The 25,716-nt window shown below is 43.2% G+C and overlaps 2 protein-coding genes across 9 annotated transcripts in view; one reads left to right on the forward strand and one right to left on the reverse strand.

Moving 5' to 3' along the window:
* Positions 1–1,418, reverse strand: part of LOC137355500 (AP2-associated protein kinase 1-like) — a 103,840-nt gene extending 102,422 nt beyond the window's left edge. For 2 of the 4 annotated variants that reach the window (XM_068020709.1, XM_068020713.1), the window contains exon 1: positions 950–1,418. In XM_068020709.1, coding sequence (XP_067876810.1) covers positions 950–1,103 — 154 coding nt within the window. In that variant the 5' untranslated portion in view covers positions 1,104–1,418. The remainder of the gene's footprint in view (positions 1–949) is intronic. The other 2 variants (XM_068020712.1, XM_068020711.1) reach the window with 2 other exon arrangements.
* The window catches only part of LOC137355501 (annexin A4-like), an 83,094-nt gene continuing 58,252 nt past the window's right edge, over positions 875–25,716 (forward strand). Inside the window, exons 1-3 of one of the 5 annotated variants that reach the window (XM_068020716.1) lie at positions 875–1,306; positions 9,365–9,538; positions 15,529–15,685. In XM_068020716.1, the coding sequence (XP_067876817.1) occupies positions 15,617–15,685 (69 nt within the window). In that variant the 5' untranslated portion in view covers positions 875–1,306; positions 9,365–9,538; positions 15,529–15,616. The remainder of the gene's footprint in view (positions 1,307–9,364; positions 9,539–15,528; positions 15,686–25,716) is intronic. The other 4 variants (XM_068020715.1, XM_068020717.1, XM_068020718.1 and 1 more) reach the window with 4 other exon arrangements.

Consider the following 25,716-nt stretch of genomic DNA (forward strand, 5'->3'; position numbering starts at 1 on the left):
CGTACTCTCAAAATTCACAAAGTGGCATTTGAAGTTTGGAAAGAGGAAATGTTATTTAAAATAACCAAGTTTTACATAGGAATACATAGAACTTTCTGTACAGAAGCGGGCCATTTGACCCAAATGGTCTAAACCTTTATAATGCTTGGTAAGAGCCTCGTCCCCCCTATTTTATCTCACCTTATCAACGCAGCCTTCTATTCCTTTCTCCCTCATGTACTTAAATGCTTCCCCTCAACTAAAGGAACGTGGTTATCATTTCACATGCTAACTCTCTGGCTAAATAAGTTTCTGCTGGATTCCTTATTGGATGACGAACTTGTATTTATGACAGAAAGTGCTGGAAATACTCAGGTCAGGTGCGTTCTGATGAAAGGTCACAGATCTGAAACGGTTAACTCTGCTTCTCTCTCTCTCTCTCTCCACAGACGCTGCCAGACCTGCTGAGTATTCATTTCCAGCACTTTCCGTTTCTATTTCAGATTTCCAGCATCTGCAGTATTTTACTTTTATTATATGTCTGACCCCTAGTTTTGGACAAACAAACAAGTAGAAGCATCTGCACAATGTCTATCCTATCAGACCCCTTCATAATTTTGAAAGACCTCCATCAGGTCATCTCTTAACCTCTTTTCCAGAGGGGGAGAAATAGAGCCGCAGTCTGTTTAAAGGCTTTTTTTTTTAAAAATTGTTTTACATAAAAGTGCATTGCATTCAAAAACATTCCAAAACTGGGAAAAACCATTTTGCGAATGTTCATATTGATGGTGAATAACATGTTAAATTGTGCCATTAGATCGATGTTGAGGTTTGGTAAATCCCCTCCCCCTCAAGCGGGTGACAGTTTAACGGATCTTGGTTCTAGAACGCGGGGTTTGGAATGTTCGGGTCGGTTTAAACCCCCGCGCGGGGGGCTCGCGCCGCCGTCACTCTCCCCCCGCCCCCTCACCTTCCGCGATCAGCTCCTCCACCGTCACCTGGTAGCGGCCCACCACGTACACTTTCCCCTGGAAGGAAGACCACCCGCCGGCGCTCGCGGACAGGCCGGTCGCTCCTCCCGCCGCAGCCGCGCCTTCCCTCCGAGCGTCAAAAAACTTCTTCATCCTCCCGGGCGGTTTAATGTTTCCAGAGAGAGAGAACGAGAGCGATTTGCCACCGACTGTTGTTCTTCTTCTTCTTCCTCCCCCTCCTCCTCCTCCTCCTCCCTTCCGCCCGACCAACGTCTCAGTACCACCTTGCTGACATTATAGTGACCTTCATATCACACAAGCCGGCTTTTCCCCGACAGCCGCCCCTCCGAGGTCAGGTAGGTGTTCTTATTTCTTTTTGTATGAGGCGAGGAACATTCCTTCCTCTGTTACCTGCCGGACTGAGCGAGTGTGAGGAAAACATGCGGCAGGCGCCGGCCCCGCCCCCTCCCCGTCCCGGAAGCGGAATCACACTCATTCCAAAACACACTCCTCCAGGACAACCCTCCTGAGTGCGCACTAAACTCTTTAACCAGCTGCAGACGGTTGCTCACAACACTTCCCACTATTTCTGAATCGTAACCTGCATTTGTTACTTTATCCAAAAAAAAACCTCAACATCAGTTTCCACATGTATGCTGACAACACCCAGCTCTACCATGCCACCGCCTCCAAGTTGTCAGGCTGCTCGCCCGGCATCCAGTACTAGATCAGCCAAAATTTTCCCCCGCTAAATGTTGGGAAAACCGAAGCCATCGTCTCCAGACCTGCCGCAAATTCCGCTCCCATCCCTCCCCGAGCTGTTTGTGACCACGGTGTAATATTTGATCCTAAGATTAAGTTTCGGACCATTATCCACGCCATCACTAAGACCTTTTTCACCTCCGTAACCTCGTCCAGCTGCGGCCCCACCTCAGCTCATCTGATGAAACTCTCATCCCTGCCTTTGTTATCTCCAGATTATTCTAAAGCACTCCTGGCTTAGCCTCCCACGTTCTACCCTCTAAGCTTGCAGTCATCCAAAACTCTGCTGCCTGTGGCCTAACTCCCACCAAGTCCCTTTCACCCAGCACCCTTGTGCTCACTGGCCTCCATTAGCTTCTGGATAAACATTTTAAATGAAAAATTCTTATCCTTTTCCAATCCTTTCACAGCCTCACAAGAACATAAGAAATAGGAGCACGGGTAGACCATGCAGCTCCTCAAGCCTGCTCTACCATTAAACACATTCATGCCACACAAATGCCAGGCAATGACGATCTCCAACAAGAGAGAATTTAACCATCTCCCCTGGACATTCAACTGCATTACCATTGTTGAATCCCCTACTGTCAACATCCTGCGGGTTACCATTGACCAGAAACTTAACTGGAGCAGCCACATACGTACTGTGGCTACAAGAGCAGGTCAGAGGCTGGGAATTCTGTGGCGAGTAACCCACCTCCGGACTTCCCAAAGCCTGTCCACCATCTACAAGTCACAATCAGGAGTATGGTGGAATACTCTCCACTTGCCTGGATGAATGTGGCTCTAACGATACTTAGGAAGCTCGACAACATTCAGGACAAACAGCCCGTTTGATCAGCACTCCATCCACCAGCTTAAACATTCACTCCCTTCACCACACACAGTGGCAGCAGTGTGTACCATCTACAAGATGCACTCAGCATGCCTCCTTCAACAGCACCTTCCAAACTCATGACCTCTACCACCTAGAAAGACAAGGGCAGCAGATGCTTGGGAACACCACAGTGGGGTGGCACAGTGGTGAGCACTGCAGCCTCACAGCTCCTGCGACTCAAGGTTTGGTTCTGGGTACTGCCTGTGCAGAGTTTGCAAGTTCTCCCTGTGACCGCGTGGGTTTCCACTGAGTGCTCCGGTTTCCTCCCACAGCCAATGACTTGCAGGTTGATAGGTAAATTGGCCATTGCAAATTGCCCCTAGTGTAGGTAGGTGGTAGGAGAATGGTGGGGATGTGGTAGGGAATATGGGATTAATGTAGGATTAGTATAAATGGGTGGTTGTTGGTCAGCACAGACTCAGTGGGCTGAAGGGCCTATTTCAGTGCTGTATCTCTCTATGACTCTATGACCACCATCTGCAAGTTCCCCTCCAAGCTGCACACCACCCTGACTTGGAACTATATTACCGTTCTTTCACTGTCGCTGGGTCAAAATTCTGGAACTCCCCATCTACAACACTGTGGGTGTACCCGCACCAGATGGACTGCAGCTGTTCAAGAAGGCAGCTCACCACCTTCTCAACGGCAACTAGGAATAGGCAACAAATGCTGGCTTTGCCATCGATGCTCATATCCCATAAAATATATTTTTAAAAACTTTCCTGCCCACTCCCCGTATCCCTTGATTCCCTAAGACCAAACATCAGTCTATCTCAGCCTTAATTGTATTCAATGATGGAACATCCACAATCCACTGGGGTTGAGAATTCCAAAGATTCACAACCCTTTGAGTTAAAAAATTTCTCATCTCAGTCCTAAATGATCAGCCCCTTATCCTGAGACTGTGCCCCCTTATTCTAGATTCCCCAGTTAGGGGAAACAACCTGTCAAGCCCCTTCAGAATCTTGTATGTTTCAATGAGACCACCTCTCATTCTTCTAAGCTTCAGAGAAGATAGGCCCAATTTACTCAGCCCCTCATCACAGGGCATTCTTCTCATCCCAGGGAGCAACAAGTGAAACTTCACTATAATCGCCTCCAAGGCAAGTATATCCTTCCTTAAATATCTCTGTAATCTCCACCAGTCTCACAACCCTCCGAGATATCTACACTCCTCTAATTCTGGCCTCGAGTTTGCCCGAGTTTAATTGCTCCACCTTTGATTGCCATGCCTTCAGTTGCCTGTCTACACCTGTCTAGCTCTCTAATTTTAAGCCACTCTTGATCTTGGTTATGTGCACTAATATATCCTTATGTGGCTTAGTGCCATAATTTGGTTATAATGTTCCTGTGAGGTGCCTTCCGACATTTTATTTTGTTAAAGGTGCTATATAAATACAGTTGTTGTTTTTATTAATTGTGCATTCAGAATTTGTCTAACTTATTACTTAAAATAATTTGTAAGAAAGACTTGCATTTATACAGCACCTTTCAGACCTCAGGACAGTCCAAAAACACTTTACAGCCAATGAAGTACTTTTTTTGAAGTGTAGGCACAGTAGTAATGTAGGGATCGCAGCAGCCAATTTGCCCAGAACAAAGACAAACAAGCAATGAGATAATGAGAGAAAGAACTCGCATTTATATAGTGCCTTTTATGACCTCAGCATGTTCCACTTGGCTTGCAGCCAATTAAACACTTTTCAAACAGTGTTGCAATGTAGGGAAATATAACTAAATAATCTGTTATGGTATCAAAAAAGGAAGGGCTTGCAGTAATCCAAAAGTTCTGGCATTCAAAAAGAGCTCCTAATCCAGACCAGTCAACCTAACAGCTTCAAAATAGCTGACACAGCCTCCAAAAATCAAAGGAAATAGCAGAGGCTACAATCTTTCAATCGTCTTTAGATATGGAGGTTGTGCACTGAAATGGTTGGCAGTAGAACATTTCTGTTCAAAAAGATCTCGCATGTGCCTGCACTGCAGCATGCCAGTGGCATGTAAATGAGGCCCAAGCTTTACAATAGCTTTGGCTCAAAGCACTACAGCACGTGATGGGTGCACACCATCCATCCTTTATCCATCTGGATTTAAAATTTCCCCACTGAGTCAGCACCAAATAAATGCAGCCTTTTATGTAGGATTCTAACCTTCATGAACAACAAAGCATGACATAAGTGCACATTCTATTTTGTTACAATGTTCAAACACAAACCAACTTACTCTTTCCGAACACTGTGCTTCCCCTGGGTAGCTACATATGCCTTTTTCTGACCTGTTCTAACAATTCTGTAGGTACAGTCTGAGGGCTACTATTATAAGAAGTGGTTGGCTGCTACAAAAGTCTCATAGGACTGAAGTGGTCTCTAATCATGGCAGCTGACTTCTGACATGGAGCTGCTGCCGGTTGAATCTCTGGAGGTTGATCTTGGATAGCTTGATATTACCACTTATGTTCTACTGAGGCTATGCTTTGAGGGGGAAGACACATGCTGCTATCCTGAGAAATGGCAGTATTAAGCAAGTCAACTTTAATCATCACCATGCCCAGGATCTGCACTCTCACTTATCAGAGGGATGTCTAATCAGATGGTAGCTGTCAGATTCTGAAAGCCCTGAAAGATAACAAATGTGCATTGCAGCCACCATGATCTAGAAGCGAGTATGCATGTTGTTGTCTGTTCTCTTCTCCTATTTCCTCCAGTGTTGCAGTATGTGCTTCCATAAAGGTGGAGGCACTCTGATGGGCCATAAAGGGGACTGGAGATTTTTTTTTTTAATTCATTCATGGGATATGAGCATTGCTGCAAGGCCAGCACTTAGTGCCCATCCCTAATTGCCTTTAAGTAGGTGGCAGTAAGCTGCCTTCTTGAACGCTGCAGTCCATGTGGTGTAGGTAGGCACACAATGCCATTAGGAAGAGAATTCCAGGTTGTTTTTTAGGATGATAACTCTGATGCAGTTTTTTGTGACAAAAGAGAGGCAATAAGCCCCAAGAACTCATTTTACACACCTGTCAATTTGGTCGGCTGCTGGGTGGGAAAGCCAGCAGCAGTAGGCCACAGGAGTGGACAATCCCCAGCAATCAGAAAAGATAGGGGCTTCGTTGGGGTGTAATGCAGGGTGCAGTCAGTACATGGCAATTGAGAGGAAAAGATCGGGGCGTGTTGCTGGGGATTGCAGCACAACAAATCGAGAGGGAGGCAAAGATCAGGCATTGGAGGACAGAGGTCGCCGATTGCAGCAGTGAGGAGAAGCCGTAATTTGGAGAAGGCTGCTCCTCCTGGCCCACAAGGAGTGCTATAAAGAAGCACACACCTGCTTGATTCTGTAATTCCCATCTTCATTTTGCTGCCAGGTTTCCTAAGCCCTAGGAACCCCAGCTGGCAAACATTAAATTTAAATCAGGCCCATAATTACACTCTGGGAGCCTGATTTAACTATTATAATATAGTGTCCTGCCTCTCCAAAATGGCACACATACAAAGTTCGAAAACTACTGCTGTAATAGCTGTAAAAATGGTAATGGACACAGACTTTGGGTTGAGGTCATGCTTTACAATTTTTAATCCCCCGCTGTGCAAGGTTCGTATCAGTCCCATGGTTTGTAATGCTTTCAGTTCAAAAAAGTCAATAGTTGCTCTGTCTGCTAAATCCTAGTCAATTTCTTTTACTTCCATACTTTTATCACTTCATTGTTTTACCCTCACACGATTTTCTTCTATTTAGAAGAAATACTGGTGTATGTTAAACTGAAAGACTGACACATCCAGGCTTGTTCCTTTTTATCAAGACCAAATAAGATTTGTGATGAAATTTTATCAACAGCAAAGCATACAATAGAACCTAGGCCATAATCCCACTGATACCATGACAGAGCAGAAGGCAGAATCATGACATAAATTCTGATGTTTGCTTTGTTCCTGATTAAATTCAATCACAAACCTTATCAACCAAGTCCCTATGTCACGAGTTAATTTCCTCCACTTACTTCCATCAGATATGTAGGTTTTTAAATGTTAAAAGGATTAATAGATTAGATGTGAGCAAGTTATTGTATTTGGACTATGAAGGCAAAATTAGAGGACATAAGTATGAAATTAACAAGCCTCCAGCAGAATTTGAGATGAGAAGGTTTTTATTTCCTGCAGAAGAGTTGGTATTTGAAACAGACTCCTGATTTAAAGCAGTTAATGTGTTAATCAATACTTCTAAAATTGGCCAGGTTGAATATTTTCTATTGTAAAGAATCAAAAATTATCAATAGAGGTGATTGAATACTTTGCAATAGTAGTATGGACATTATACTACTCCAGTAACATAATGAACACTGTAAATGATGTGGCAAGAAAGCCAAATAGCATTGGGTACATAACATAGGATGGAAAATTAGAAAAGTATTGTGCACTTTTGCTTAATTTACCTTTGTGGTGCATGAGACCAGCTAGTTAGAGTCCTTTTTTAAAGAGATAAAATGATGAATTGTGTATAGCACAATGCAATGCATTGTGTGATCTTCAGAAGGAATAAGCTCGACAGTACAAATGGCCTTTTCTTGAATTTTTTTTTATACTTACGTAATAATGGCACACAACTTGCAGAACCACTCAAATATATTCAACAAATTTTACTGTAAGAGTGAACAAAACACAGGCATGGAAAGAGGAACAAATACATAACTGATCAAGTATGATACAACCTGTTGTTACAACCAGGTGAGAAAGGTGTCTGAGGTCCCTCTCAACCTTCACCTGGTCTTACCGTAACAGGGTTTAATTTTAAACACACCGTGTTTTTAGCTCCCCTTTGGTGAAGCCTTGTTCACCACTTTCCAATTATAAAGCAAAGAAACCAGCACAAACAGGCTTTCTTAGGTTTAAAGCAGTTGAAATTTATTAAACTTAAACTCTAATTGGGTTGATGCCTACAGATAGACGACGCGCCCACGCTAGCATGCATACGCGATACACACATGCAAATAGAGACAGAAAAATAAAGTGGAAAGGTTTGAAGCAATATCTGAAGGGTTGTTATTACGCTTCTTCGAGCTCACTGTAGAGTCCTTGATTGTAGGTAGATCTTGCTTTTTGTTGGGGCCCAGTATTCTTCTTAAACTTTGCTCACTGTAGGAGACTTTTCTCTCTTGGGGATCATGTGTCTTCAGTGGGTTCAGAGGCTTGTGAGAAAGAGATGGAAGCAGACAGGAAAGTGATCTTCTCAGCCCAGGAGCAAACAGACTTTTTCCCAAACTGTTTGTACAAATTCCAAAAACTCAGGTTGCCCAGCAGGTTAGTCATGTGACTAACTTGTTTGACCATGTCCGTTTGTGTATTTGGCCATCTTAGCAATCAACCTGGAATGCGAGCTCCCCCACCTTCAACGTCTGGTGATCAAAAGTCCATTGTGGGTTGAATGTGTCAGGGAATGGCTGCTTTGTCCTTCCCAACACTGTCAGTTAATATGCAAATGTCTTTTCCAGCCACAGCTGATCTGTGTCATAGAGTCATACAGCACTGAAACAGGCCCTTTGTCCCACCGAGTCCGTGCCAACCATCAACCATCCATTTATACTAATCCTACATTAATCCAATTTTCCCTCTCACATCCCCACCTTCCTTCAATTCTCCTACCTATACTAGGGGCAATTTTTACAATGGCCAATTTACCTATCAACCCGCAAGTCTTTGGCATGTGGGAGGAAACCGGAGCGCCCGGAGGAAACCCACACGGTCATAGGGAGAACTTGCAAACTCCGCACAGGCAGTACCCAGAACTGAACCGAGGTCACTGGAGCTGTGAGGCTGCGGTGTTAATCACTGTTTAACAAGTCCTTTCTTCACTCCAGTAACAGTTTAAAATCAATGTTCATGACAAAATTAATGTGCCTCATTCTTGGCAGGTGGGGGCCTAGCAAGACACTATGGAAGCAGACACGAGTAAAACATATTGAAATGAGTTCTTAAGATATATGCATATCATGGCTCTCTGGGGCCATTATAATTCCATTTTTTAAAATGTGATTTTTAATATTTGTTCAGATTTTGGAAATATTTTGTGGTTCATTTGAGGATGCTAAAGTTTTCTTGCAATAGCAGATCAAATAGGTCACTGACATATGATACATTGTGGCAGCTTGGATGCGGACTGGCCTATGTAACAACAATCAGTGCACTTCTAAATATTTGAAGTGATGAAACCACATTTCAATTACTGTTGTTGTTACTGATTTAAAAGGTTGTTCAGGTAAAAACAGAATAGCAACCAGATTAGGAACGATCTGATGTGAAACACAGCTTTAGCGTGAGAGTAGTAAATTCAGGAAGTTCAAATTAGTAACATGAGAAAATGAAAAACTAATTACTTCGCAATGAAGATTCAGATTTCAAAACAGGTCATGTAAACTGGTCAAGAAGCCAACAGGATAAAATATAGATTTTGTGGACTTCAGCTTCATTTTCCTGTGTGGTTGGTCTGCTGGAACTAGGGGTTAAAGTGGGCTGCAAAAGTCTGGGACATTGTTTAATTTGTGACAAAATGGGCATTTTAAATTACCCCTTCTTGACCTTTAAATTTATTTTCATTGGAATTGAGAGAAAACTTAATTCTGTGAAATAGCATACAATTCCAGCAGCTGGTGGCACAGAAGCCCAGAGAAACTTGTCTGTAGGTAGAAGCTGTGGTAAAAGATGGCATGAAATAATGCAAGTAAGTAGTTAAATCTCCAAGTTTGAAATTATACAAGTTTGAAATAATATTTGTACTGAAATTATACTAGTGACTTTATTCAGGACTTTTTAAACCCCAAAATGGAACATTTGAGTTATGCACCAAGAACAAGGTGTGCAAGTCAACACCTTACTGGAAGGAAAGAGACAGCAAAACACAAGAATCACAATCCTACATTTGGAAAAGGGAACTACCCAACCACCCAGAGAAAAATCAAGTTTTGGTATGATCTCATGTAATTAGCAAAAGCTTTTGAGCTCTTGTTCTTTCAATTCTGCTTCTTCTGTGCTGATTTTTGTATTTGTTTAAACCAGTGCATTCCTTTTTATGGTAGATAATTTTCATCCTAATACCTTATTTTCCTTTTCAGCAACCATTCTGCTGCCTGTTTCTTTCCATGCTGAATCTCATCCCTCCCTAGAATCTATTCTGAACATGGGATTGTTACGAAAATAAAAAACAGAAATACTGAGCAGGTCGGACACAATTGAAGGCCCTGTCAACCAAGGTCGGTGGGGGGAGGGGGTGGAATCCTCGGTTCATTTTGTTCATTTATTCTCCCAGTTTCTCCACCTCTGACGCATCTGTTCTGATGCAACCTTCCACAACAGTGCTTCTGATACGTCTTCCATTTCCTCAAATGAGGATTCCACCCCCCACCGTGGTTGACAGAGCCCTCAAACATGTCCAACTCATTTCCAGCATTTCTGCCCTCACCCCTTCCCCTCCCTCCCAGAACCGTGACAGGGTTCCCCTGTCCTCACTTTTCACCCCACCAGCCTAGACATCCAAAAGGATCATTCTCCGCCATTTCCGGCACCTCCACCGTGATGCCACCACCAAACACATCTTCCCTTCCCCTCCCCGGACAGCATTTTGAAGGGATTGTTCACTCCGCAACACCCTGGTCCACTCCGATTACCCCTGACACCTCGGCCCCTTCCCACTGTGCCTTCCATGCAATCACAGGAGGTGTAATACCTGTCCTTTTACCTCCTCTCTCCTCACCATCCAAGGCCCCAAATACTTCTTCCAAGTGAAGCAGCGATTTACTTGTACTTTTTTCAATTTAGTATGCTGTATTTGCTGCTCACAATGTGGTCTCCTCTACACAGGGGTGTCCGCTTTGCGGAACACCTCCGCTCAGTCTGCAAGCATGACCCTGAGCTTCCGGTTGCTTTCCATTTCAATTCAGCACCCTGCTCTCACACCCACATTTCTGTCCTTGGTCTCCTGCAGTGCAACGCAAGCTCAAGGAACAGCACGTAATTTTCCGATTAGGCACTCTACGGTTTTCCGGACTCAACATTGAGTTCAATAATTTCAAAGCACGGCTGGCCTTTTTTTTTTATTATTATTACTTTATTTTTTTTTTAAACCATGTGCCTGCCTTAAACCTGGTTTTTCATGTTTGTGCTTTTGGACAGAGCTATTATTCGGTCATTAGCACTCTTTCTGGACTAACGCTTTGTCTTTCACCATACCATTAGCACTCCTTTTGCCTTTGTCCCAGGATATCGTCATTTAATCTTTCCTGTCGTTTACCCTATCACACACCTTTCCATTTGTTCTCTTTCCCTGCACCCCCACTTCTCTTGCTTAAAACTGATTACATTTTTAACCTTTGCCAGTTCTTATGAAAGGTCACAGACATGAAACATTAACTCGGCTTCTCGCTCCACAGATGCTGCCAGACCTGCTGAGTATTTCCAGCATTTTCTGTTTTTATTTCAGATTTCCAGCATCCGCAGTATTTTGCTTTTATGGGATTGTTACCTGTTTCCCTTCACCACTAGTGCTACAAAATATTTTCTTCCTCACAATAAACCCAAACTGCCCCTCAAAACAAAATTTTCTCTTGTAATAAAACAAAGGTATTCTGACACTGTAAACCTAATCCTAAAACAACCCGATGGGGCGGGTTCAGAAAAATGGAAATAAGAGTAATCTGAACTCCATCAAAACTGTGCTGAAGAGGCAAAAAAAGTGTATATATCAATATGAGGCATTTTTAGGTTTACCTTGAATTACATTGGACAAGCATTTTGAAATAAATGCATAGCGATGTATACCCAAACATTTTCTGAAGAATAGTCTTTGAGTGAGTATTGTTAAGTACTTACAAAATCTTAAAGTATACTGTTTAACCACTGGTGAGATCTATTTGTGATTTGATACCACATATTTAATAGAAAAGTAATAATAGAATATTAATTCAGAGTTGGGGAGAGGAGGTGGCAGAGAGCTGAACTGAATAAACATCATATTTACATGTTTAGACTCAAACTCAAGTGAAGATGTCTCCAAGCGAGACAAATCACATCATAGTAAACTTTCTATGAATAATTGTTTTCACTATCTTACATAGAGAAAGTGTATTTTCCATATAAACACTTGAATCAACTGTTAGGGATTATTCTGGAGTATTTATTTAAATAACAATGGTTCGCATTTATACTGCACATTTAATTAGAATAAATATCCCTTTTAAAGGTAGTCTTGTGCAATTAAAGTGAAAGAATTGTGGGCTCAATTTAGGTTAGATTTAATTAATTAATCAGTATTAGTCTGTTAGTAGAGCTGGTTATGGGTATAAAGCATTTTTTGAACAGTTTGCTAGTCCAGTGCAACCTTGCTGCTGAGGCACATACATGAGCATGCGCTTCAGAGGATTGTGTGTCCAAATAAGCTTGTGAAGATATTTACCGAATTCCACTGCTACATGGTACTCTTGAACTTCATTGTTCCAGTCTCTATGCACGCCACTATGGAGATGCTGACATTTTTGGGTTTAGTTTAGTTTAGTTTAGTTTAGAGATACAGCACTGTAACAGGCCCTTTCGGCCCACCGAGTCTGTGCCGACCATCAACCACCCACCCACACCAATCCTAATAACTGCCCTTAATATCATGTCAGAAACCCTCTTCCCTCATGCTTATTCACAATTCAAGTCCATAATACAGATGAACATACTTCTTAATTCATTATCTTGCATAAAGACATGTATGATGTTTCTGCAAATCATTGGTTTTACAACTCACAAGCATGGCGCCACCAGCCTGACTCAGTTTCCCATTTGACAATCATGATGCCATTCACTAATCAAATAGGCAGCATTAAATGAAAAGGTAATGTAAGAATCTTACTCAAGTAAACATACATAAAACCACAAAAGATATTGATGTGGCAAATTTAACATTTTAGTCATTACAATATTTAAACCCAATTACTTATGGTCATTATGTCATTTGATTATGCACAAATTTATACAATTGGATAAATAAAGCACACACTGAAAATATGAAAGCATGGAATAAAAAAAGGAATTTGGCTCATTCCCTTTATGGACCATCTACAATTATGGCTTCTGCCCAATGTATTTAATGTCCTGAGTGAAAGTTCTCCAAAATTTTGCACTGGCTTCAAAGTGAATGAAACTCTGGGAATTTGCTTAAATCTTGCAACATACATTATTCAACATTGGCAGACGGGTGGCGCAGTGGTTAGCACTGCGCCTCACAGCTCCTGGGACCTGGGTTCGATTCTGGGTACTGCCTGTGCGGAGTTTGCAAGTTCTCCCTGTGACCGCGTGGGTTTTCGCTGGGTGCTCCCGTTTCCTCCCACTGCCAAAGACTTGCAGGTGATAGGTAAATTGGCTGTTGTAAGTTGCCCCTCGTGTAGGTAGGTGGTAGGGAATATGGGATTACTGTAGGGTTAGTATAAATGGGTGGTTGTTGGTCGGCACAGACTCGGTGGGCCGAAGGGCCTATTTCAGTGCTGTATATCTAAAATAAAAATAAAAAAATAAAGTGCAGCTCTAAGTCTATAGCAGCACATGAGTCATTGTGTTCGACACAATGTTTTGATTTTCTTTGCCTACTGCAGTCTATTTAACCTTAAAAACATTTCATCCAAAAGAAATCATTGTATTAAACGAGCACTGTCTTTATGATTTTTGAGAGAGAGGAGAGCAAAAGATCCATGTTATTTTGTCACAATGGCATCATGCACGAATGATGAAGATAATCCATTTTGCTGAAACTTACCTCATTAGGTCACATGCTCACAAAACAAAATGAAACCAAACCGTGCCAAGGACTTTTTTCATGAAAATATGGTCCTTTAACTCTGGGCTGAAATTTATAGTCCAGCCTTCGAGATTGGCGGCGGGCGAAAACAATGGCGATCCGCCCACGCAGGCCACATGTCACAGAGCCACTGTAATATTAAGCGCAGTGGTTCATTGAAGTAGCCGGGCGGACCGCCCCCTTCCCCCCACCCCCTACCGATGGTGTGGAGGGGGCGGGCCGTCTGTCCCTGGCAATGGCATCAGCCTGTGCGCAGGCGCTGATGCCATTTTTAAAGGGCTTCGAGCCCTAACGTTCAATTTAAATATTTAGAGCAACATTGATTTTAAAAAATTAAATAAATTTATCTTGCCCCCTCCCTCTCCCAAACCCCCAATAACCACAGAATTAATTACTTGCCCTCTCCCTCCACAAAATACTTACCTTGTCCACCTGACCACCCCCCCCCCACCCCCACAAGTGCATAAACTTTACACTCTAACCCTTCCCACCATCCGCTACACCAATGATATTACTTTGACCCTGCTCCCTCCCCCACTGAGAAACTTACCTGCTCCCCCCTCCCCACCAGCATTCTGCCTTGGTTCCCCGGACAGGGATCTGAAGGCGCAGGAGTGCTGACCAGCAGCACAAAGACAGACGGCAGGAAAGTAGAGGTAATGAATTAGTTCATTTAAATTTATTTAGGTTAATGGCAGCCCCGTCGCCAAGCGGCGGTGGGGCTGTTATGAGGCTTCGCCACCACCGGCAATATCGGGCCAAGCCCCTCACAGTGCCAGGGTATATGGCGGCCCTCTCCTGGAGGCATTTTCCACCCCCCACCCCTGCCACCGACATCGGGGGTCTGTAAAATTGAGCCCTTTTAGTCTTACCCTTTAAATCAGTACCCTTGAGATGGGAGAAATATTTTGCTAATCTCTGACATCACATGAGGTTTGTTGATTTTGCACTCATCCTCACGATCACAGTCAGAGTTGAATGGAATATAGACACTTGTATTATCCAAACCTCTCTGTACTCAAAAACTTTATTGTAGCCTATTTCAATTTTTCTTTCTTTAAGTGAAAACAAGCTCAATTCTCTGAGTCTATCTTCATAAACCTGGTAAAGACCCAAAATTATATTTAATAATTTTCTTTTCTCCAATGCAGGAATTATCTTTTGAAGATATGTTCAAAATTGCATACAGTATTCCAAATTATGTACTTGCCAATGACACATGCAAAGTTCAGATTATTTGTTTTGACTTATAATCAAATGACCCTGAAATATATCTCAGTACATGATTTACTTTATTGATAACAGCTTCAAATTTACTGATCAAGTCACACCAAATTCTCTTCTTTCTAACTTTGCTAATGGACACCATAATTGTGTGCATGGTTTCAGTTTCATTCTTTGGTATCTTGCATGTAACCACATTAAAATCCATCACTATTCCAGAGATCATCATCTCAACTGGTCCAGATTCATTTAAATGCTCTCAATCGCCCCTACACTTATCACCTCACAGCATAGCTGGGTATCAACAGTTCTCCTATATTATTAGGTACTCACCTCCATATCATTTATACACAATATGAAGAGTGAAGATCCCACAAAAAAGACTCCTGCCAAACTTTTCTAGTCGCTGCCTGCCTAGATAGCTATTTCAATTTATTGTCAATTCTGTTTTTCAATGCCAAACCATTTTTTTTAACCAAGTAATACAAATATTCCATGAAAAAAGATTTGTTTTTCATCTAAGACTTGAAGGACCAAAATAAATATTTATGCCATTATATTCGAACTTTAACACTGTGAATCTTTTGTAACTTGTATGTTTAAACTACAAACAGTAAAATTGTGTCACCTTGAGTTTATTTTCAGTTACTGTAAACATTGTGAACGAGTCATATTCAGATAACAGCCTATCTTGATGTCCTAGAGTGGCCTACTTCTTAGCTTAAACTGCTACCACCACTAAGCATCAAAAGCTGGAAGTTTCTTAGCAGTGAGATTAAAAATGATGATACTCTTAGGGAATTTAGGGAATGCTGGCATTGCATGACTGTGCTTTATATTGTTTGGTACATGTCCCAAGGAATTGAGGTGAAAAAAGCACTTTGTGTGGTTGAATTTCAGCAGAGGTTCTTCTGACTGTCTGTCCTAACTTCAGCAGAAGATCCATGGAAACCTGGAGAAAGCTGTAAATGTCTGTTTCAGCTAATGGATGCTGAAGATACGGTGGAAGATCGTATACAATATACGGGAAAAATCTGATCCTGCCCATCATCCACAAGTATTTTCTTTCAGCTAGCCTGTAGACTCTTTAGCCAAATAATATTTCTCACCCATTTACTTAACTCTAATCATGTGTAACAACGACCACACTGTGTCACTTGCATTTAATGTACTAGTATTCTTTTAACAGTAGAAATTTCAAGTTTCAAATTTAGAGAAGTCAGATTTCAACAATGACCCAACTTTTTCCAGCTTAAAAATAATTGACGCCATTTCTCAAGACCTATTGTCAGTTCTTCACATGGTGCTCCTCAGAGTGGTGAATCCTGGCATCAATACGGATCACACCTTCTTGCTCCATTTTGTATCAGCCTGAATGCAAAGTGCTGATAACAGGTTTGCTTGTCCTTATAGCTAAACCTAATATTTGAACTGTTCTTGATCATTTTCGGGTAAGCAATGCTGAAATGCCAATGCAATTGAAAAAGGTGAAACTCAATTCTGAACTGCCTGCCTTGTTGCCCAGCTTCAGCTAAAAGCTTTCAAAGTTCTCTTGAGAATTAAAGAAGCCCTCTGGGATTCAAAGAATCCGATTTTATTTATTCCATTAACATTTTCCGATCTAATTTCAGTTATGTGCATAAGACAAACAAAGTTGTTATTCTAAAATCAATTCTGGCATTAACTCCAAAGTTCAGTTATGATTTATGATCTTAATGTGAATACTTTGTGAACCCCAAAGTAAAACCAATAAACAAAGCTAATTTCTCTTCTCAGTTCTTGTTCACACTCTCTTATTCGAAAGGTGAGCATGTTTTTAAAGATTCACAATTTTTTTAGCCATATATGTTGATAACAAAGCAAATTATTTAAGGTGAAGAAACATTTGGTAGGGCATATTGCCCGATATAAAATGCAATTTGCAGCAGAACTTCATCATTCACCAAATTTAGTACCAGTTCATATTTTGCACTGAATGTTAAATGTGGGAAATGGCAGTAATGAAGTAGCTGAGAAACAATTTAACCAATGATTAAGGGGGCGGTCAGTTTCCACTTTCTGCCACAAGGCTCACAATTTTTTCTCTAGCCGCTGCGGTGAACATAATGGAGCTGAGCATTAACTTCCTATACAAAATAGTCTTAATGACTTCCAGGCAACACCTAAGACATTGTTTTTTTATGCAACCTATTGCATAACTAGGTTAACTACAGTAGCATATATCTTTTCTTATCTTTGGGCCTCCTTATCTCGAGAGACAATGGATACGCGCCTGGAGGTGGTCAGTGGCATATATAGTGCTGTTCATACAGCCACAGTTCTCTGTGTGACTGCTTTATGTGAATACATTGAAAAGTAAAATATACAGTGCCTGTTAGCATTCTCTTTCAAATGATAAGCATATTTTTGAAACACATTTACTGGCTCTGAAATTTCTCAGTTGGAGGGTGTGAGCGGGAGGGCCTAAATTGGGACATGTGCATTGGTGTGGTGCAGGGCAGATCTTTGATCCTCTGGGGTTTTGGCCCAGAAACACTGCCATATAACCTACATTAGTTTCAGGCCTTGCTGAAGACTCTGAGTGGCAGAGGTATGTAAATCACAAGGGGGAATTTTAGCTGAGCAAGCAGGTGACCCCCCAGGAAATGGCAGAGAGAGGTCGGGCTAATTTTAACCCACCGCTGGCTGGCTGCCAGCAGTTGCTGACCAGGTGCCCAGAGACATCAGCTGGCACTCAGCTAAGTCACAGTGGCCGTTTCGGTAGGGTCTCATGGGCGGCAGGGAGTCCAGGGTAACTGAAGCAGAGACTTTTCTTGTAAGGGTCAGAGGAATACTCTTTCTCCACTGGTCCTCACAAAGTAAAGTTTAATGCTCACTTTACAGAACCTCTTCCTGCAGACTAGGTTTCACTGTGCAGGGTGGCTGTGGAGGCAGTCCCACTCAGTCTGTGGTTAAAATGCCATTGGGGTCCAATGTAACTCATGCTGCCTGATTTACGTAAATGTATGAAACTCCCACAAGATGGTGGCATGCACCTCCTAAGAAAACCACACAATGAAATCATCATTGGATTGGAATGGAGCGGGAATTGACCCACTATATTTTAACTTGCACTTTGCTCAGTTTCAAAGAAAATTAACTTTCTAGTTAAATAGACATATATCAAACAATAGTACTAAAATGGTCACACGTGCCATGTGAAGAGAGGCAACATTGTTCGAAGTGCCAATTTTCTCACCCTCAGGGCTGCAGAACGGTTCTGCAAAATATCTAATGACCCGATCAGCAAGGTAACACACCGGTCATTCTCTCTTTTCTTCCTTGGACACCCTGAACACCATCAGATTCTTCAGCCTCTAAAAGTAACAACTGCACTATTAATTCCTTGTTCAGGTTAAAAGGGGCATGCACTCAGGATCTCAGTGTAGCTACACATATCCATCCCCTTGTATTACTTCCATGCACAACCCTAAAATTCCCTTCTCTACTTTAACAGGGTGATACCATATCTCTCACTTCAGGTCTCCTATGCCATTTAGCACACTCTCCTCGATTGCTTGCCTTCACCTATTGTACTCAACCTTCTTGCAGGAGAAACTGCTGGCCTCCAGGAAGAGACATCTTCAACTTAAATACCCCGTTCCCCATTAGAAAAGTAGGCCATGGAGCTGATGGGGAAGCACTACTGTCTTGCCATAGGCAATTACAAGGTCAGAAGCATATTGCTGATGCCAGGTTAGTGAACACCAAATTGTCACCAGGGTTATCTCACCAGCAATGTTCAATTCCACACTTAACAATTGTGAAGTTGTGCAAGGCAGAGCAGATTAAAATTATGCATAACATATGAGCTTCAGCAATATTACAGAGCACCTCCCAACTGGTCTAGAAAGCAAAAGTGTCCCCTTTAAGACCTGATGTATTTCTCAATGACCACACTTGTAGCACTCCTTTGCTGCTGATCGGACCTCTCAGTGGGGTCACTATCCATGGAAGTAGGGGTAAGCTTCACCATTCACAAACCATGTGTTGACATGATTTTCTTCCCTGAAGAGGTTACAAAAAGCTGAATTTCAAAAGATGCATCTATCATGATTGTTTCCAGCATATCGTGTTGATGTGCAGCATCCTTTGAATATTGCCGTATACAGTCTGAACATCAGGGAGTGGCAGGCCTACTTCCAAAGAAGGCTGGGGGTGGGGGGGGGGGGGGTTCAAAAGAAGCTTGCAAAGCAACATAGATGTAATCAGTCATTCCTAGAACCCTGGGAAAGGCCTGTGTCCTAACAGTTAAATGCACTTATTACCTTCATAGCCACACAGCTGTATCGGCAGATAACTATGGCTGTATGTCCTTATTTGATAAGTGACAGAACTGCTTTATTGCCTTTTTAGTGATGTCCTCATTAGACATGTATTAACTGTACATTCTATGGGAGGGTGCTAACTCACAGGTCAATCCTGCCTGTCTCTCCTTTGCACCATTCAGTGGTGTTCCTCCTCCATGATTGGCATGCAAGGGAATGCCCACATTGTATGTCACCCCCACTCACAAGAAGCCTATCCTGTGGGTAGAGGAAGCTAAAATAAATTCCCTGAGGTCTCACAATGTCAGAGGCAGTGAGAAGCAAGTTAGATCTTTACAGGCAAAATATCAAAAAGAAATTGATGTGAGAAGTTGTGATTCCAGCTCCAGAAATTGATACTGAAACTTTATACTGTCCAGGCTCAGAAACTCCTCCCTTCTTCTGGTCACAGCTATTCCTGGCACCAGTTGGATCAGGGGCATGTTTGATTGAGAGTTAATGGTGGCACAGTGGTAATGTCACTGGACTCGTAATCCAGAGGCCCAGGCTAGTTCCCTGGACACAGGTTCAAATCCCACCACAGCAGCTGGTGCAATTTAAATTCAATTAATTGGTAAAAATCTGGAATTGAAAGCTAGTCTCAGTAATGGTGACCATGAAACTATCATCGATTGTTGTAAAAATCCATCTGGTTCACTCATGTCCTTAGGAAAGAAAATCTGCCGCCCTTACCTGGTCTGGCCTACATGTGGCTCCAGACCCACAGCAATGTGGTTGACTCTTACATGCCCTCTGAAATGGCCACTCAGTTGTCAAGGGCAATTAGGGATGGGCAAAAAATGCTGGCCTTGCCAGCAACACTCACATCCCATGAAAGAGCAAAAAAAAGTATTATGCGAGTGTAAAACCAGGGAACTTGGAGGGGTAATGCCAAAGGCTCTCATTAAAAGATATTTAAATAAGATCATTGGGACTCAGCAGGCAGATTGCAGGAAGCGCCAAAAAGCATGAGGGAATTTTGGGATTTGATTTTTGTAGCAGAAAAATCACTAAATGGTTTCCATCCCATTTTACTTTGAAAACAAGTTATTTGCTCCAATAATATACTGAAACTATATTTAAAAACCATGTGGAAATGTTAGGCCACATTGTAGTAAATAGATGAGGTCTTTTTTTTTGAAGGACAAAAGAAGTATTATTTAAAAAATGAAAATGGCCCAGAGTTAATAATATCTCTGGGACTAAGTTGGAGAATAAGAAGTTAAGTGTGATACTAAAAAAATCTTGCTAAATATATCTGATCATAACTTCCAGAAAATCCACCTGAAACTGTTTTTCTCCTCTTTTTCACATCATCAGCTTGCAGATCATCTAGTACAGGTACAAATGCACTGAATGTGGTAGTTATTCATTTTAGGTAAGTGCCATAGACAATACTGGCTCGGCATCTAAGAACAAAGAACAGTACAGCACAGGAACAGGCCATTCAGCCCTCCAAGCCTGCGCCGATCTTGATGCCTGCCTAAATTAAAACCTTCTGCACTTCCGGGGACCGTATCCCTCTATTCCCATCCTACTCATGTATTTGTCAAGATGCCTCTTAAACGTCGCTATCGTACCTGCACCTCCACCGGCAGCAAGTTCCAGGCACTCACCATCCTCTTGGTAAAGAACTTGCCTCGCACATCCCCTCTAAACTTTGCCCCTCTCACCTTAAACCTATGTCCCCTAGTAACTGACTCTTGCACCCTGGGAAAAAGCTTCTGACTATCCACTCTGTCCATGCCGCTCATAACTTTGTAAACCTCTATCATGTCGCCCCTCCACCTCCGTCGTTCCAGTGAAAACAATCCGAGTTTATCCAACCTCTCCTCATAGCTAATGCCCTCCAAACCAGGCAACATCCTGGTAAACCTCTTCTGCATCCTCTCCAAAGCCTCCACGTCCTTCTGGTAGTGTGGCGACCAGAATTGCACGCAATATTCTAAGTGTGGCCGAACTAAAGTTCTGTACAGCTGCAGCATGACTTGCCAATTTTTATACTCCATGCCCCGACCGATGAAGGCAAGCATGCAGTATGCCTTCTTTACTACCTTATCCACCTGTGTTGCCACTTTCACTCTAGGTGAAAAGGCATTAAAAACTCTGGCTAAAATTGAATGAGACGGCATCAGTTGAAAGTAAATGAATGAGATGAAGTGGAAAGAAAGGTACTGTTTCTGGCAAACTGATATGTCTAGTATTGCAAAATAAATTGGATTTGCACATTAAATTTACTGACTGTGTCTTTTATTTATAATATTGAACAGCTGTGAGGACCAGAATTTAGAATTGCCCAAATCTGAATGGCAAGGCAGCGGACAAAAGATGTAGCCTGCAAGCATGATCCTGAGCATCTCCTTGCTTGCCCTTGTAATTCACCACCTTGCTTTTACACTCACATTTCAATCCTCAGCCTGCTGCAGTGTTCCAGTGAAGCTCAACACAAGCTGGAGGAACAGCACCTCATCTTCCGATTAGGCACTTTACAGCCTTCTAGACTCAGCATTGAGTTCAACAATTTCAGACCATGACCTCACTTTTTTTTTTAAACCATGCGCCATGTTTTTGCTTTTGGACAGAGATGTTCATTATTCTGCGATTAACATGCTCTCTGGACAAATGCTTTGTCTTTTACTGCATCTATTACCATTCCCTTTGCCTTTTGTTCCATAACATATTTGTCATTTAATCTCTCCCGCCCTCTACCCTACCACAGACCTTCCTTTTTGTTCTTTCTCCCCCGCCTTTCAATGGCATAAAACCCATCATATTTCTACCTTCCTTCGGTTTTCAAGAAAAGTCATGTTGGACTCAAAACATCAACTGTTTTTCTCTCTCTCCACAGATGCTGCCAGGTCTGCTGAATATTTCCAGCACTTTCTGTTTTCATGAAATTATAACTCCTGTTGCCTGTCTGAGAAAGTTTATATCACTATGCAGCAGTTTTTCCCACTAACGTATTTTGGTTGCTGCCCAGGGAAATGAAGCTTATCACATCCGATGGTATTACTCTCATTAAGGCAAACAGGATCATTTTCCCATCATTTTCCCATCCAACACAATTATTTGGCAGCTGTAGTCAAGGTGTGTTTGATTTGGCCTATCCTTTTTAAGGCCACAGAATCTAATTTCTGTAAATAGGCATTACCTGAGGCCAATTAGAAGTTAATGACTGGGCTTTCCTCCTGTCTTTATAAGTAGGTTTAATTGTGATTTTTTTTTTGGTGTTTTATACAAAGTGTGACAGGTGTCTCAAAATAATAAATGTTTATGTGCTTGTGTAACCAGTAAGTGATGCACATCATGCATGCGTACTACATACTTAAAGTGCCATCTTTGCTTTAATAAACTTTCTAACTCAGGGCTTGTGTGAAGGAAAATTCCTTCTTCTGAAGACTTGAACGCATGTGAGAGCAGCAGGGAGAAGGTGGTCCCAAACAGTGTAGGTGGGAGAACACACCCCTAGGAAAGGGATCTGATGAGGCGCCGCTATGCTGAATTTTGCCTTTCATATTGTCATGGAATGAGGTGATACTTAGTAGCTTTGGTGGACATCCGATCTTTTCTAGTAGTCTGAAGAGACCATGTCAAAGGCTTAAATGAGATCAATGAAAGCAACGTAGAGGGGCATCTGTTGTTCGCAGCATTTCTCCTGTAGCTGGCGAAGGGAGAACAGCAGGTCAATGGTGGATCTCTTTGCTCGAAAGCCACACTGTGCCTCAGGGTGGACACGCTCTGCCAGCTTCTGGAGCCTGTTTAAAGCGACTCGAACGAAGACTTTCCCCACTATGGTGAGCAGGGAGATTCCACGGTAGTTGTTGCAGTCACCCTTGTTCTTATAGAGGGTGATGATGTTAGCATCGCGCATGTCCTGTGGTACTGCTCCCTCATCCCAGCACAGGGCAAAGCAGTTCGTACAGTGCTGAAAGTATAGCAGGCTTGGCACTCTTGATTATTTCAGGGGCAATGCCGTCCTTCCCGGGGCTTTTCTGCTGGCGAGAGAATCAATGACATCACTGAGTTCCGATTTTGATGGCTGTATGTCCAGCTCATCCATGACTGGCAGAGACTGGGCTGCATTGAGGGCAGCCTCTGTGACAACATTTTCCCTGGAGTACAGTTCCAGGTAGTGCTCAACCCAGTTGGTCAGGAATTGTGTCCCCTGATTTAGATTTGAGGGGGACGATCTTCTTGATGGTTGGCCCAAAAGCTTTCTTAATGCCATCATCTGATGTTTCCGGTGTCAAAGGCCAGCTGAATATGACTGCATAGGTGTTGCCAGTAGTCATTTGCGCAGCGCCTGGCTGTTCTTTGTGCAGCGCTTCTGGCTGCTTTAAGTGCTATGGATGTTAACTCACTGGGGGCTTTCTTGTAGTTCAGCAGTGCAATGCACTTAGCGGCTAGGACAGGTTCCAGCTCTTCAAAGTGAGATTGAAACCAGTCTGCATTCCGCTTCACACGTTTGCCATAGGTGGTCATTGCTGAGGCAGAGATGGCATCTCTGATGTGGGCCCACTTCGTCTCTGCATCCTCTGTAGGAGTGTATTGAAGGGCTTTTTCAAGTGAATTTAGAAACTTATGTAACAGCTGTGGATAAGAAATTCTGTTAGTGTTGATGCACGGGCGGCCCTTCTGCTTGGAGTGATGCAACTTCTTTGGTTTGAGTCTAATTTTGCTGCACACCAGGGAGTGGTCGGTGTCACAGTCCGCACTGTGGAAGCTGCGTGTGATTTGAACGCTGTTTAAAGAGGCTCACCTCGTGACGATGAGGTCCAGCTGGATGACGTGATCTTGGGTGCCTCCAAGAAACCTGGTGACAGGGTTTAGTATGAAAGAATGAGTTGGTGATGCAGAGGTTATGATAGGTACACAACTCAAGCAGTCTCTGTCCATTCTCATTCATCCTTCCAATGCCATAGCACTCAAGGCAGGAGGGCCATGAGTCATGTTCGGCCCCAACCTTGGCATTAAAGTCCCCCAGCAGGAACAGGTGTTCGGTATTGGGGATGCTACGAGTGATATTATGGAGTTCCTCATAGATCTGGTCTTTAGCTTCAGGTGGGGAGCAGAGTGTTGGAGCATAGATGCTGAGTAGGTGTACTAGACCAGATGCGGTGAACAGTCGGATGGACAGTATGTGTTCCGAGCCATTTGAGGGTGGCTCTGTCATGCTGAGCAAAGAATTTCTGATGGCGAAGCCCACTCCATGCTGTCTTGGTTCTTCAGGATCCCTACCCTGCCAGCAGAAGGTGTAGTCTTGCTCTCTTAGAGATCCGCTCGCAGTGAGGCGTATCTCCTGAAGTGCTGCAATGTCCACATTGAGTCTACTGAGCTCATTGTTAATGATGGCAGTCTTCCGACAGGCCAGGACACATAGTTCTGACGTTCCAGCTTGCAAAATGAAGGGCTGGTACCTTTCCTTTTTTTGTCCTGCTGTTTGGTGCAGTATTACAGTCCACTTGTCAGGCAATGACCCTGAGCTCCAAGCACCCATTGAAGCAGGTGGACTGTGGCGTGACAGAACCTTACTGACCGGGGGCTGCCCAGTTTGAGGCGGGCGGTAGCTGTCCAGTGAGATGCAATGACTTCTCCCACCGACAAGCAACCCGTGGCGCCCAATCTCTATGCCAGTTGAGCTGGACTTATAACCCGTAACTGCTGCCTTCCGTGTTGTTTTGGTCACTGTGAGGCGACTATGGAGTGACCTCTCCATGGCGCATGCCTGGGCGGATGTATGGAGGTTGTGAGTTGCCCAAGCGTCAAAACCCCCCTCTTGGCCTTCCTGGTGGGGTCCAAAGGAGTGCAGAGCATGAGGTTTGGCACCAGTCTGGCTGCAGGAACTGACGGAAACATGCCAAAGGTGACACATGACCGCCTTCGGGGTTCCACTCCGGATTTTCTATTAGGATTTACTCCCTTAGCCGTGGTCTCTCCCGAGACACCCACAAGGTAGTGGGTGTGTGTGTGTGTGTATCTGTAGTGTATGTGCATGTAGCATTGGTATATGTGGCGTGAAGAAGGAATTTTCCTCCACACAAGATCAGGTGGCAGGTTGTTCAACCTTGCCCATCTTAGAGCGAAGACCAAAGTACGGAAAGTCCTCATCAGGGAATTCCTCTTTGCTGACGATGCTGCTTAAACATCTGACATTGAAGAGTGTCTGCAGAAACTCATCGACAGGTTTGCGGCTGCCTGCAACGAATTTGGCCTAACCATCAGCCTCAAGAAAACGAACATCATGGGGCAAGACGTCAGAAATGATCCATCTGTCAATATCGGTGACCACGCTCTGGAAGTGGTTCAAGAGTTCACCTACCTAGGCTCAATTATCACCAGTAGCCTGTCTCTTGATGCAGAAATCAACAAGTGCATGGGAAAGGCTTCCACTGCTATGTCCAGACTGGCCAAGAGAGTGTGGGAAAATGGCGCACTGACACGGAACACAAAGTCTGAGTGGATCAAGCCTGTGTCCTCAGTACCTTGCTCTACGGCAGCGAGGCCTGGACAACATATGTCAGCCAAGAGTGACGTCTCAATTCATTCCATCTTAGCTGCCTCCGGAGAATCCTTGGCATCAGGTGGCAGGACCGTATCTCCAAAACAGAAGTCCTCGAAGCGGCCAACATCCCCAGCATATACACCCTACTGAGCCAGCGGCGCTTGAAATGACTTGGCCAGGTGAGCCGCATGGAAGATGGCAGGATCCCCAAGGACACATTGTACAGCAAGCTCGTCACTG

This window comes from Heterodontus francisci, chromosome 42 (assembly GCF_036365525.1).
Source record: "Heterodontus francisci isolate sHetFra1 chromosome 42, sHetFra1.hap1, whole genome shotgun sequence".
NCBI classification, from domain to species: domain Eukaryota; kingdom Metazoa; phylum Chordata; class Chondrichthyes; order Heterodontiformes; family Heterodontidae; genus Heterodontus; species Heterodontus francisci.